The sequence below is a fragment of the Egretta garzetta genome, unplaced genomic scaffold (assembly GCF_000687185.1).
Source record: "Egretta garzetta isolate BGI_Z169 unplaced genomic scaffold, ASM68718v1 scaffold149, whole genome shotgun sequence".
Classification (NCBI taxonomy): Eukaryota; Metazoa; Chordata; class Aves; order Pelecaniformes; family Ardeidae; genus Egretta; species Egretta garzetta.
In genome coordinates this window covers 1,246,312-1,261,381 of record NW_009269998.1, presented here as the reverse complement: position 1 = coordinate 1,261,381, position 15,070 = coordinate 1,246,312, and the positions used below count along the sequence as shown (strand labels likewise).

The following is a 15,070-nucleotide window of genomic DNA, read 5'->3' as shown; positions in this document are numbered from 1 at the left end:
AGGGTTAGGTTAAAGGTTGGACTCGATGATCTTAAAGGTCTTTTCCAACCAAAGCGATTCTATGATTCTATTCTATGAGGGGAGCTGAGCGGGCAAGGCTGGCTGTGGTTCACTTTTACACTGCTGCTCCCGTCAGCATGCAAGGCTCCCATCAATCTGCAAGGCTCCCATTGGCGTGCAAGGCTCCCGTCAATCTGCAAAGCTCCCATCAATCTGCAAGGCTCCCATCGGCATGCAAGGCTCCCATCGGCATGCAAGGCTCCCATCGGCATGCAAGGCTCCCGTCAATCTCCAAGGCTCCCATCGGCGTGCAAGGCTCCTGTCGGCACGCAAGGCGGCTGTTACAGCAACACCCCGCTTGCCTTTATCTCCTGGTGAGGTGGTTCAACAAGACATCAAATGAGAGGTGGTGGCAACCAAAAGACAGTTCCATTCTAAGCATGGACATGGCTGGACTGCTCTTCCTGCTCTTCAAACCCATAAAATAAGATACCAGCCCAAGAGAGGGCTCGACGTTTAGCTTTGCAAGGTGGGGAAGCATGCCTGTTCCCCGTGCGAGGAGCAGGAGCAAAGCGGGGACATTAATGATGTGTGGAGAGGGGTCGGTTCAGTTCTTCGGTGATTTTTCCGGATGCGTGAGTTTGAGTCTCACCTGCCGCTTCTCTTGTGCTGAAAAGAGGGCACAGCGTGTCGTTTAAACTGGTGATTCAGAGGCAGCCAGGTATGATGCTAAAAACCTCTCTCTGTGGTGTACAAATTGTCATGGCTGATGGGTCAGGGTGACCTTTTCTCTTGGCTTTGTTCACACCTTTTAAAATGCAGCTGAGGCTTCTGCACTGACTCACGGAAGATACTGTAAGCCTAAAACACAAATCTCACCATCTGATATGTCCGACGTAAGAAATTTTGAAGCTCAGGATGTTTCGGAATTTGCCAAAAGCATGGCAAAACTATTGCTGCTGGGTTTGTGTGCGTTAATGTTTGGATCTGTCTTGTTCTAAGGAAGGCCCATAAACATAAGCACTTGCTTTTATCACAGTGAAATCAGTGAAAGGCCTGTCTTTGGTTAATTATCTGCACCATTGGGCACCAGAGTCATAAGGCACCTACAGAAGAGAAGGATCGTCTGAAACCATTTGCTAATTCTGTTTCTAGTCTTTCCATCTCAGATACCATTTTTCTTTAGTGCAGAGATTTACATTTTTCTCAAAAAACCTGCATTTTGCCTTAGGTTCTGGAACCTCCTTGGCTTTCCAGGGAAGGCAAACAGCGCACTGTGCCTAGACTCCCGGGGATCAAATGTTAGCTCTTAGTGTGATATCATCTGCTGCACATTTTTATATTATTGCAGTTCATAACACTGCACCACAAGACGGAAAACAGTAAAAGCCTCTTTATTTATAAGGTTATTACAGGTATCCTCCAGTGTATCTCGTGTGTATACATCCTGTCAAAATATTTCAGGATTTTGACAACAGTGCCTGAACTTGTTTCTAGTGACATGACATGGCTTTTAACTGTATTTTTTTACAGTTTTAGTATTTTTAAGAGTAGCTAATAGAAGTGTTACCCATGCACTAAAAAAAAAAAAAAAAAAATAGAGAATCCCTTGGTGAACAAAAAGGTTTAAAAAAGCATCAGTTGAGTTTTGCAGTTAAATAACCTGTACAGGAAATTATTGTGATGTTATTGCCCTGGAAAACAAAAAAAAGGCTTGAAGTCTATGGAAGGTGTAACAGACCCAATTAATGCTCACACCGCTTCTCCAGAGAAACAGATTTTGTGTAATGTAAATGCACTGCGTAGAAAATGTTCCTGTGCTTATTTTATAGTTTGCCCCTTTTTTTTTTTTTTATTTTTCCTCCTTGTAGAGCTGTAGTGTGCAGTATTTTACAGTGTGGTGGGTACCTGTCTTCGGAATTGCAGGTGGTGGTACCATTTCTGAAAGGTGAAAACCCTGTATTTTTTAAGTGCCGATGTCCGTTGTGATCCCAGGTGTGTTTTCAAGTCCAAGGAGCGTGGATGTGCTTGCGCACGTGCATACCATCATGTTCTGAAGAAGGTGGCTGCTTCACGGTTGTGTTCGCTATGTGTGTACGTAAGTGTGGGTATTACCAGGAGCGTTCTTTTTAGCTTTTAGTGTAAAAGCTGAATCAGAGGCTGAAAACACTGACACATCTGGAATTTCAGAGCATTTCCAGGGACTGACAATTAATGGTACTCAACCAACCCTGCACCTCTTCACTGATGGATGATTAGAGTTTAGCTAATGAGAAGGTGTTCAGAGAAGAGTCAGGGGTTTTTATTCACTCGTCAGTTTGGTTGGGGGTCTCTCTGGGTTTAAATCTGAGCTGATATCCACAAAGTGGTCCAGAAGAATCTGTGTAAATGGTTAGACTATTCTCTGCTGTCGGTAGTTTTGTGTTTACATGCTAAGCTCTGCGGGTCAGGGATCATTGCTTTATGTATTTAGAAAGCTATATTGCTGTCTGTGTTTCTAAAGTATCTAAAATAAAGGGGCCTGGCCTCCCCGTACCACTGAATGGCAAGTGGTGATTAGCAGGAGGGGACTGTTCTGTTCTGCACCTGGCAATGCTCACCCACGCTAACAGGTCAGCTTGATGCGTGCTGTTTGCTGAGACGTTTTCATTGGAGCCAGATTCTTTGCGGAGGTATCCAGTCAAAGGATGAGAGGCAACGAGCACAAACTGGAACACAGGAAATTCCATTTAAATATAACGAAAAGCCGCAAGGGAGATGGAACGCTGGACCAGGTTCCCCAGAGAGGTTGTGTAGTCTCTGCCTGTCTTTGGAGATATTCAAACCCCGACTGGATAGGGTCTTGGGTAGCCTCCTCTAGTTGACCCTTCTCTGAGCTGGGAGGTTGGCCAAGACAATCTCTAGAGATGTCTTGCAACCTCAGCAAGTCTGTGGTTCTGGGGTTTGCTTGCCTGAGACCTAACTGGATAAATCTGTGCTTCCTGAGCAGAGCAGGCTGGGGAATGAATACCACTCTGTCGGCAGGCAAAGGTCTGAGCATGACTGGTGGTTTGCCAGCATGGTTGGCATGCTCAGCATCAGCGCCCCGGCAGGCACACGTAGGGCTGGGCTCACAGGCTGGCTTCTGAACAGCCTTCAGCTCTGGTCTAAGGGCTGCCGTTAGGAAACCTAGGCATAACTAGTGTTACTGAGTCCTTTTTCTCCTGAACTGCAGTGGTGGTATCATGACATAGGCTTAAGCAGCCAATTAATATCCTGAATTCTTATAGTTCTTTCCCAGTGAAGTTGCAGGAAGGGTCATCTGATAATGAGTAAGTCCAAAGAGCTTGCTAATTCCATATGCTCCTCTGCCAGGATGGTGCTGATAACTCACTTACACTTCCTAGGTGTGCAGTGCAATCCAGAATCAAGATTTCACTGTTATCGATGACTACTGCACTGGACTGCGAGCTCTTCTTTACCTGAAAAGCATCGAGGAACTTGAAGACTGGGATGGACAGAGTCCTGCAACCATGTGCCACCAGAAAGGAAAACCGGTACCTTTCAGTACCTAAAGGGGGCCTATAGGAAAGATGGGGACAATCTTTTTAGTAGGGCCAGCAGTGACAGGACAAGGGGTGATGGTTTTAAACTGAAGCAGGGTAGGTTTAGACTGGATCTAAGGAAGAAATTCTGCCCAATGAGGGTGGTGAAACACTGGAACAGGTTGCCCAGAGAGGGGGTGGAGGCCCCATCCCTGGGAACATTCCAGTCCAGGTTGGCCGGGGCTGCGAGCAACCTGATGTGGTTCAAGGTGTCCCTGCTGCTGCAGGGGGGTTGGGCTGGGTGACCTCTGGGGGTCCCTTCCAACCCAAAACATTCTATGATTCTATGATTAGCCACTGCTGCTGTCACCATTAGTCACCAGCTCTTTTTCCTTCTTTGTATTAACAAATATCTGAAGGCAGCTTAAGAAGACAAACGTGAAATGACTTGATATGGAATAACATTTTTACTGTAAATATGATCTCTCCACTTGATTCATAACATGATGTCTTTGAAAAAAAGTGTAGGATGTAAAATTACAAATGCATTGGGATGAGTTCTGGAACTGCTTGTTTTAATGAAACTCAACTCGATTCAGATTGATGCTAAGATTGTGGCAGAAGTTCCTGGGTGTTCCAGGGTGCAATATTTAGGAGACATGAAAGCCTTCTGGCACTGGACCTGACTAGCTGGGACCGCTTGTCACAAGCCAGCTCTTGGTTGGAAATGCTACATCAGGTAGGAATGGCCCTTCGGACATCGTACCTGAGCATCGCGTGGTCCTTCATGCGTGCTGGCTCCCAAATCCTCTGCACAGCAGGGAGGTTCCAGGTGAGGAACGGTGACACCGAATAATTTAAGAGTCCGCAAGATGGCTTAAACCTAGAAAGTCTGTGGTGGAACAGGAATGTAAACGATGGTATCTCTGAAATCTGAACCTCTGGACTGTCTTTCCTCCCTGCTCTAGTAGTTCCCTGCTACAAAGGCATCTTTGGGGATTTTTTGCCAGATGCAATGGGTTGCAGCTCACCCCTCCACCGGGGCTCCGGCTGATCCATGCTGAGAAGTGGGGAGGTGTAACTGGCTTCTGCTGATGTCCCGCTGCCTGCTGCTCTGAGCAAAACACCTGCACGGCAGGGAGCCTGAGCTTTTGTTTCTGGTTACTAGAGGGGATCACTTTGAAGTCTGATTTTGGTTATACATCATGCCTATTGATTACCCTTCCAAAATCTGATAGAACACCGTTGAAAATGTTGTAAAAAGTAAAGAATTACAAAAGCGTAGGATTTGGAGTGTCAAATGCCTCCAAATCTCTGCTTATCATTGCTGATGACTGGAGTTGGGTTTAGCAGGAGATTAGAGACTCCTATATTGTTGTTGTTCTCTGTGGAGCTCGGAAAATTATAACATTACCTTCCAGGAGAAAAGACAATCCTATTCCTAAAGCTCTGGATAATACGCTGCTTAAATATAAAACAAGATATAAGCAGTTTCGTTTTCATCTACTTATGTTAAGCAGTTAAACCAGGCTCAAAGGGGTATATCTGAACTTCCTTCCTTTAACACCTGTGGAAACACACACAGCATTTCCAGCTCCTGTAAGAGAGATTTGTTGCAATTCTTTTTTAAAGCAGCATTCAGTCATCTATCTTTGTATTACCTTTGGATTTTACTAAACAGGCAACCGTTGTCAAAGATGTTTCTCGTGTCCTTTTGAATGAGGGGGAAAAAAAAAAAAATTATAATTCTTAGTCTTTTCCACTTGTCACTACATCAATAATTAACTTTAAAAAGGTAACGTGAAAAGATGCTTTAAGGAAGCATTTAATAATTCAAAGGAATCTTAACTTGAAACAGGTCACATGAAAAAGAATGAAAAACAAAGCCCTGTGTAATCGTGTCTGGCTGGCTCTGGGAGACATTTAAAAGGAACAAGGCATACAGAATATAACTGATAGTGTATTTGATCGCCCTGAGCATGGAATGATATCATTGGATCATTGCTACTAAAATAATAACATATAAACTTAGCCAGGCTGCATCATCGATAAGGTAGCGATCTATTTTAGGCCTAAGCTCCGGATGGCTGTTTGTCCAGGGATGAACATTCAAGGGAAAAGGAAGAAAAATAATACAGCACGGGTAAAAGGAAATACCATGATAAATGATCCTACTAGGGGCAATCAAATACAAAGGCTTGATATCATTAATATTTATAATATCATAATTAGCAAGACTGTGCCTAAGCAGTGTTATTAGTGTAACTAATTATGTTATCATAAACTAAGTTTGGAGTATTATAGGAATCTGTATTCTTACCTTCATAAATTATTATCAATATTGGATTTCATGTACTTGTGCCTAGTAAATTTAGTTAAGTACTGTAGTTTCATCTCGATTCAAACACAAATACCCAGCTTGCTTGGCAGCAAGTCGTAGCACGCAGTTCTGATTCTCTTTCTAAAACAAATTCGCTACAAAGCACGTCCTCGCTTGCCATTTGGCAAAGAGGAGATAGCCTGCCGGCGTGATGTATATGTTCTCATCGATAAAAGTGATGTGTAGGAATGTATATGTTACACGTGGAGCACAATGTGACAGCCCAAATCCTGCATTATGATTTAAAGAACTTAGAAGGAGCCATCCAAGATTGTCTTGGTATTACTGTGAGATGAAAGGCTGTTTCTTCAGTAAGAGCCCGTGAGAAGCTAAACAGCAAATACTGATAAACTTTTGCGTTCCAAAAAAAAAAAAAAAGGTGAAGATGCTAATTTTGATACACTGTGTTTCTGGTGCAGTACATGTAAAAATACAAAGGAATCGTCCTCCATTTTGTTACAGAATTCCCATTAATTTCCATATAGAATCACGGGGATAAGAAGTTCAGGCAGTTGGCAGTTTATCGAGAAGGGACTGAGGGACAGGAATTATTTTTGATAGTGTCCAGAAGCACTTGCCTTCTGACTGTATACAAATTCAGTGAGCCTCTCCCAGTGTTGGGTGTATTACAGAGTTAGGACCGGTCCTATTCCCTTGTTCATAGCAGTAGCCGTTTCAATTCACCATGCAATATAGAATGTTAACATCCATATTTTTATAGAGCAGCACGCTACTCTTTTGAGAAGTCATTTTCTGCCCTGGTTTCAGCATCAAAAAGATGCTGAGCGCAGGGTGTTGCCACCGGGGAGGGACATGGTAGAGTTTTGTCATGAAACGTTGTAGTATTTGATGACCAGAGTAAACCAAAAGATAAATACTTTCTTCTAAATGGTACGCCTGGCATCAAACTGAAGCTGCCTTGCCATGCAGTCACCAGATAAATGACAAACCGAATGCTTATCGCTGTCAGTAGTTACATTTATCACAAATAATTCCCTTCCTAAATAGAAAAAATCCTAAAAATACTGCGCTAAATAGTGTAATATAATAAGCAGTTTAACAGCAAACGTATCAACTTGTGGCTGAAGAATAGGATCATGTTGCTTAGTACGTGTTCGTGGTTCTGCATTAATGAAACCAATACTTTCTCTGATAATTTATAGCCCTTAACGTATGAGAAGCATCATAGCACTGGAAAATATTTTGGAAACTTGAGTGCTGTTTTTATGGTTTTCACTGTTGCAGAATGGACAATATTGGACATCAGGAACAATTCCTTCCCCTTGGGGCTGTCAGGCACTGGAAGGGGCTGCCCAGGGAAGGGGTCGAGTCCCCATCCTGGGGGGGATTTAAAAGCCGGGCAGATGAGGTCCTGAGGGCCAGGGTTTAGTGGTGGGATGGCAGGGGTAGGAGAATGGTTGGGCTTGGTGAGCTTAAAGGCCTTTTCCAACCTAAACAATTCTATGGTTTTATGATTCTATAATGTATTTTTGAGTATATAGACCCTAAATTTATCCTCTTTGAGCCAGCTGGTAGATGCTTTCTGATCATCTTTTCAATAGCGCTGGCTTTTTCCCTTTTGCCAGCCCAGCAGTTGCTGCTGGAGCCAACACTTGCCATTGTCCACGATGTGACCTGCAGTACCAGAGCAGCCAGACTCCCCTGGGAAATGCTGACCACCTCGGTCGTGGCTTCCAGTCACCGGGTGATGCTGTTTGCTGTAGCTCCACCGGTTTTATTTGTTCTTTCCCATGGTTGTAGCGCTCCAAAGACAGTCCTAGCACCGGTGCCACGTCAGGCTCACAAGGTGGACAAGGCCGGTCTTCTGGGCTTCCTTCCCCATTGCTTTTCTGATGCCTTATTTAGTTGGGTTTTTTATTTTTTTCTCTGTGGGAGGACCTGCCATTCAAAGCCTTGACACGGACGACTGTCATTAATATCACCTCTGAATCGCCTTCCCATGAAATGCGTGGAGTAAAGCTTGTCAGCTTGTCTCGGCTATAATCTCGGCTTGCAAATCTCCACACTGAAGATGAGAGGACGGCGAGGTAATGATGACACCACGCTGCTTCTCACCAGCTCCCTCGAGGAAGAACTTTTGTAAAAGCACGCTTACCTCAGCGTGAATTTAGGACCGAGACCAAGCGCGGGATGCAATCAGGCAGAGAGTGAAGACGCAGAGCGTGCTCGTACAACCCAAAGTTATTCGGGCGGCTGCATAAGGCAGAGGGAGAGCACCCGTAGTATCCTTATAACCCCAAATTAACCGAATTATGTTCTAAAAATAACATTCCCGAGTTTCTCGGGGAGATGCCGGGACCAGGAGCGATAGCGATAGCCCCGTTCTCCCCGGGTGTCTGGGTAGGGCTCAGCGTTCCCCGGAGGTGCGATTTGCTCTCCCGTGCGCAGTCGCTGTCTCACCTTCCCTGTTCATTACAGGGCTCCTTCGTTAGTTGCTCATTGATCTTACTCCAGAGAGCCGGAGTGATTCCGTCCCAGCCATGCGCCGGTGTCAGCTGCTGGGCGCCAAGGTGGGATAGTGTTTTTCGGTAAAAACTCCCACCTCGTGTCAGCTATAAAAATCCTACTTAACGCAGTGGCCTCTATACGTGCCAGGTAGCTAAACGTTCAACACATGGCAGTGTATTCAGCTGGCAAGTGCAGGTTTATTGGAAGAGATAAATATATAGGGAAGTTTCATACCTTGCTTTCAGCACCAGAATTTTTGCAAAAAAACCTGATCTTTGCTTGAGTGTCTCTAAAGGTTAAAAAATGAAAAAGAAGAAAAAGTAATCATTTAAGCATCTTGATTCCAGAAACATCCAAAACCCAAAGCAAATTGGTTTTCATCGTGGTTCCTCCTCGACTGTTAAGGTTGTGCTCTATTGAAAATGTTAAAACCCTATCTGATAAAAACACATTTCTAGAGGGTGGTTTTCTCCAGCCAACAGATGAGGGAGAATGACCCTGAACATGCACGGTGTATCAACTTCAATGAAAATTCTTGTCGTCTTAAATTTAGCAAGCTGCTGGTTTTGTTCTCTGAATGCATGGACTTCCCATTAAGACTAAACCGTGCACTTCCTTCGTGGATCTATGGGTGCTAAAAGCCCAGTCTTCCAAACAGTACAAACCTGCTAAATTCTAACTTGATTGCAGTCAGATCTAAGTAGCCTTTTGTGTGGCAAAGAAAAACCTTGCTACACCATCGAGATTTCATACAAAATGTGAAGTTAGCTCTTCTATTAAATAAATAAGATGTGAACTCCTGGCCGTGCAAGAACACTATTGCAATGCATGCACCAAGTTTTGGCTGCCTTCAGATTCTTCAAGACCTCTGGCTGCCTTCACTGAGCAGAGGTTTTCACCCTTATTTTGGACGTGCCCCTTGTTGTTCAGGAAGGCGAGTTTGTCCAGGATGGTGAAGAACCATCCCCTTGTTTCCAGCACTGCATAAAGACAGAACAAACGGTGTTTGTGGCCACGTCCAGAAATACAGAGCAGCTCATCCTGTGGTGGCGTAGAGGCTGCAATAAAAAATTAACGTTGATGAAGAAACCCTTTTTTCCCATATTGCCATCGCCAGTTCTGAAGAAGAGTCGTGAGGGGGGGAATTCATTTTAGGCTGTTTGATCCTTTTTCCCATTAGCTAAGGCTTGCACCTGAAATAGAGCTCTCAGCCAGGCAAAGCCTCTTATGTGTAAGCCAGTATTGATCAAGACACTTCTCGGTTTAGGGTATTGTGGTGCATCGGCACACACAGCGACTGTTGCCACATACGCTCCTTGGGTCGGCTGCAAACAAGGCTCTGCCAAAATATGCCTCAACCAGGACCTGCAGGCGGGGTGTGTGGGGGGGTGGGTGAGTCCTTTCACCCTGCTTCCCCCTCCCAGTCTTTCGACTCCTCCCCTGGGCTGAGGCAGGGTCTCCGCAGCCTGATGGTCCCTCTGGGGAGCATCACCATTTACATTTTGGGGAGCACCTCTGCACCCCGCGGCGCAGAGTCACACCAGGCTGGTGAACCTCCCAGCCGTTTGCATGCCGAAAGCAATTACGAGCCATCCCTGGCCTGACCAATTTGTAGAAAAAAGGACCTCTCTAACATTTTTTTTTTTTTTTCCTAACTGGTCTATTATGGAAGTTTATGTTGTCATTATCTACAGTGCTGTTTCTCACAGAGACTGCGGGTCGTTACGTAAAAAGTATCTTCCCTAACGGTGAAGCCGTTTGCAGTAGAAATGGATAAAACAAAAGGAACTAGGATTATTAAAGTGGATTTAAAGTAGTTTCATATTTGTGGGTTTTATACGTACTGTATGCTAAATTTGCTTCGAGCACCGAGCTTCAAGTTCCATATTCACAGCCAGTAAATGTGGCTATTAAGGAACAATGTATTCACGTTAACTCCTTGGCTGTGGCGGTTTTAGTGCGTTCACCACTGGCAATGGACATCAAGCCAGGAAAATCCAACACCTGATGCAAAAGGATTTAAAAAAAAAAAAAAAATAAAAAAAATCCAGGCCCTGCCAAAAATACATAATTCTTTTTTTGTACTCTGCAGTTTGTTTTACTTAGGGAAACGGCCTGGTCATACCCTGCAGCATGCATTCATTACAGTGATCTTTGACTGGCAGATGCAGAGTAATAAGATGCATATTTTAGTGCTTATTATAATACCCTGTCCAAAAACAACTTGACAAATTTGTGATTTCGACAGTATCTCATTTTGCTGGCTGCAGTGCTCTGTGATTGCCTGGTCCACGTGGCTTCCAGATTATGCATACCACCAATACTGCTCATTAAAATGGCCACAGTTCACCAGTTTCGGTAGCTTGGAACGAACTTGGAATGAATTATTATACAACAAAGAGGCTGCTGTCATGCAGAACAAAAGACAAGCAAAAGAGAGCTTTGGCTTAATGAGGCTAAGTGAGTGTCTCCCCTGCATCACCAGCTACTTGACGGCCTTTGAGCATGGATTTTTTTCTCCACAGGCCAAAACCTTTGGTCTATTATTTTGTGTTTATGCACCTTGAGGCTAATATACATTTTAATATGCTGCACATGGAGAAAAAAATCAGCCATTAGATTAGAACATGTGCACTCCCTGTTAAGTTAATGACAGCCGAACATAGAGATAAATTTAGGTTTTCATATTTAATTATAGCACAGCGCAGTGCGTTTAGCAAGGATAAATTGCACTATTATTATGCTTCATTTTTTTTGACATCTTTTCATATTAACCATGCGCGCTTACCCCCACTTCCTCCCCAGTGTCACACATAATGTCTCTGTGCAACATCCTTCTCCAACACCATTAATTTTTTATTCTGTACAGTTGTATGTGTGTATTGTTGTATTTGTTACTTAGGGTTAGCCTGCTAGTTGGATAAAACCGTGCGAAACAGCCCTTGCGTTAGGTGATGTACATAAGCAATAAGGACAGAAAAGGCGTAAAAAGAACCAGGCTTGTGGCCAGAGGTTGCTTCTCACCTCTGCCCCCGGAGCTGGGGCTCCCAGCCCGTCCCCCCCCGGATGCTTTCAGTGCAGTGCGCACTGGCCGTGGACCGGTGGCCCCTTTCTCCAGCAGCCAAATGAGAAAAGCCAGAGAAATCACGCACGGGAGGTTAAATGAGTTCTGCAGACTTCTGGAGCGGGATGATATTAGTATGGACAGCGGTGGTGTTAACGTAAAACATCTCTGTTCTGACGAGTTCAGCGTTGTTTGATTGTATAGGAACTAAGACAGGGCTGATGTTGCTAGGACATATGTGCTGGGTTTTGGGGGCTTTGTACATGCGTTACCTCTGTTGGTCAGGGCTGTTGCTCCAAGAATAGCATCGGGAATTAAGCCAGACCTCAGCCTTATTGAAGACAGTACGGAATTAAACATAGAGGCAAGCTGGCACGCAGTTCAGCCTTTGCATGTCCGTAGCAAGTTTTAATGGGAATTTTTGAGAATTTCTGTGCTGCCATGGATTTGATGGTGACGCTGGGACTATTCGTTACTACCTGCGAGAGCTTTTAGATCTGCTTGCAGCTCTGGGGCTGAGCTACTCAGGTAGCTGTGGTTTGTGCAAAATATGTTTGCATGCTTCACAAAATTATGGAAATACTGCTATTTTCCAAAGTGGATTAGGGCAGGTAATAACTCATAGGAAGAAGATTTTCCTCCTCCTGCTGTGTGTATAAGCAAGTAGAAGATATTATGCTACAGGCTTATTCCTAGATTATTCCTTATTGGATAGTTGTTTCGTGACAAAAGACACTGTGGCTTGATGACCAGAGGGTCATGACAGGAATAATAATCACTCTATGAAAGGGGGTCTGGATCTTGGTGATAAAGCATTCCTCATCGCAATCAGTCAGCACTTGCTGGTGCAAGAATTTTCCTCAATGGCAGAGATCAGCTTTTTCATATTCATTGAGAGCAAATCAGTCCCTCTCCCTCTCCCCCCTCTTTCCCCAACCTTCCGTTCTTTAGCAGCCTTTACAGCCAAAGAGATTTTTCTTTGTCAGGTGAAACTCACAGAGTTTGGGGATGTTTAGGACACCGCAGTATTCACGGAATTGGTATTAGTTGCAGAGCTTTATTCCTTGTGTCCTCGCCGAGTAAAGCCCTGGTCAGCAGTGATTGATAGCTAATTGTCTACAGTTCGAGCACTAGAAAATGCATTGGCAATTAATTTATGTGTGCAAAACTCTTCTCCCTGATTTTGTAAGTGCAGATTTTGATGCAAATTGCATCCACGAAAGCAAGGTTGTGCCTTTCAAAATGTAAGCTGTAATTACTAGTCTGAGAACCTGATGATATGAAATTCTTCCTCTAGAATCCACCCCTAGTGAGAGAAGTCATTTATTAACAATATTGTGTATTTCTAAGCAGTACTTCTAACCATCTTTTTATTCATTAAGCACTGGTAAAATGCTTGATGTTATACGAGATCTAGTCTTACGGAGTTGCAGGCTATTCCCTACAAATAATCCAGATGGCTTAGAAACATCCCTGCCATCAGAAATGTCTCTTCTGTATCTACAGGTGGCTATTATTAGTAAAACCTACTGTTATTATGAGTTCCCATTTTGTTTATGGTACTAGAATCATAGAATATTTTGTTGCCAAGAAGGCCAAGGGCATCCTGGGGTGCATTAAGAGAAGCATGGCCAGCAGGTCGAGGGAGGTTCTCCTCCCCCTCTACTCTGCCCTGGTGAGACCCCACCTGGAGCACTGGGTCCAGTTCTGGGCTCCCCGGTTCAAGAAAGATGAGGAACTCCTGCAGAGAGTCCAGAGGAGGGCAACAAGGATGATGGGGGGACTGGAGCATCTCCCCTACAAGGAAAGGCTGAGGAAGCTGGGCTTGTTCGGCCTGAAGAAGAGAAGACTGAGGACTGAGAGGGGATCTCATCAACACCTACAAATATCTCAAGGGTGGGTGTCACAAGGATGGAGCCAGACTCTTCTCAGTGGTGCCCAGCACCAGGACAAGGGGCAATGGGCACAAACTGAAGCAGAAGAGGTTCCAGTTGAACGTGAGGAAGAACTTGTTGACTTGGAGGGTGCCTGAGCCCTGGCCCATGCTGCCCAGGCAGGCTGTGGAGTCTCCTTCTCTGGAGCTCTTCAACCTCCGCCTGGACGCTGTCCTGTGCCCCCTGCTGTGGGTGAGCCTGCTTGGGCAGGGGGGTGGCACTGGGTGAGCTCCCGAGGGCCCTTCCAACCCCTGCCAGTCTGGGATTCTGTGATTCTGTGAATAGAATCATAGAATCTTTTAAGTGGGAAAAGACCTTTAAGATCATCAAGCCCAACCGTTCCCCTGCCATCCCACCACTAAACCATGTCCCTAGTCACAGACGTACTTACTGATGAGCGTGTAAAGACTTGGGCTTTTAGCTTCTGCAAGAATCATTGGCCCTTTAAACTTCTCATCTAAGCAAGCTGTTTGCAAGGAGCGCCGTGCAAGGGAAGTGCAAAACGAAGTCTGCGGGATTGGTCATAGACAGCAGACTAGGTGCTCGTTTTCAGCCTGTTTTCCAAGAATTGTGTTATTCTTGCGCTAGTTTTGAGAGGCATTTTGACGACAACTTCTCTTAATTCTTAGGAACAGATCTGGCCCTTAAGCACAGCCTTAAGTGTGGTGACATGCACAGATGTAGGAGAAATCCAGAAGTGATTTATGGGGAGAGGCTAAAGAAACTAAAACTCCGAAGCTGCCTAAATGATGCGAGTAAACATGAGAGGTGGAGAACTCAGTGGTCTACAAATATTTGAAGTTTGCAATCAGTTGAGAGAGGGGGATTTTATGATGTCAAGTGAGAACTCCACCAAGACTGATGAGTTGAATGGAAAAAAAAAGGAAGCATTCAGGAAAAGCAGGAGAAAAACTATCCTGATTGGAAGGAAAACCTTTTTGTAGAAATGATGGAGGTTTCGTGCTGGGTTGCGGAGATTAAAGGTAGGGAAGACTTTTAAAACTTGAATGCATGAAGGCTATCAGAAGCACAGCTGGGAGAAATTTTGGGTTGCCAGGAGTATGTGCTGGACTGGCAGACTTTCCCTGTCTGATTTGCAGCCTGTGGCCCTTCCCGGCATTTCGGCTGCACACTTGGAAGCCACTGCATCCTAACAAAGTGTTCAAACAGCGACTCAGTGTAAACCACTGGAACTAACAGGGCCTAATCATACGCAATTGAAATGTCTTTTTGCTTAAAGATTAAGATCATACTTAAGGAACTTGATTACGTCCTTTCCCACCTATTTTCTTTTTATTGCTATAAAAAAAAAACAAAAACAAAAAACCCTTGAAGGTTTTTCTGTAATCTTGTGGAGTTTTGATCCAACCACATGGACGCCTTGGCAATCACAGCAGTACTTCCTGAGTTTTTATGGACAAATGACTTAAAAATACCTTTCTGTTTCATTGCCCGTTAGTCCTATGTTGGCACAGGGCAACTGCCCCCAGCGACTGAATGGCTGGGCACAGCATTTCTGCATACAGGCGGTGAGAACAGAGATTTCTGCACTGCGTTGACCTATCATGGAATCATAGAATCGTTTAGGTTAGAAAAGCCCTTTAAGATCACCAAGCCCAACCGGTTCCCCTACCCCTGCCATCCCACCCCCAAACCCTGGCCCTCAGCACCGCCTCTGCCCGGCTGCTAACTCCCCCCC

The 15,070-nt window shown here is 44.7% G+C and overlaps 1 protein-coding gene across 1 annotated transcript in view; it reads left to right on the top strand.

The window, feature by feature from the left end:
* The window catches only part of DPYD (dihydropyrimidine dehydrogenase), a 372,577-nt gene that overhangs the window by 318,500 nt on the left and 39,007 nt on the right, over nt 1–15,070 (top strand). Inside the window, exon 21 of the mRNA XM_009647526.1 lies at nt 3,387–3,536. Coding sequence (XP_009645821.1) covers nt 3,387–3,536 — 150 coding nt within the window. The remainder of the gene's footprint in view (nt 1–3,386; nt 3,537–15,070) is intronic.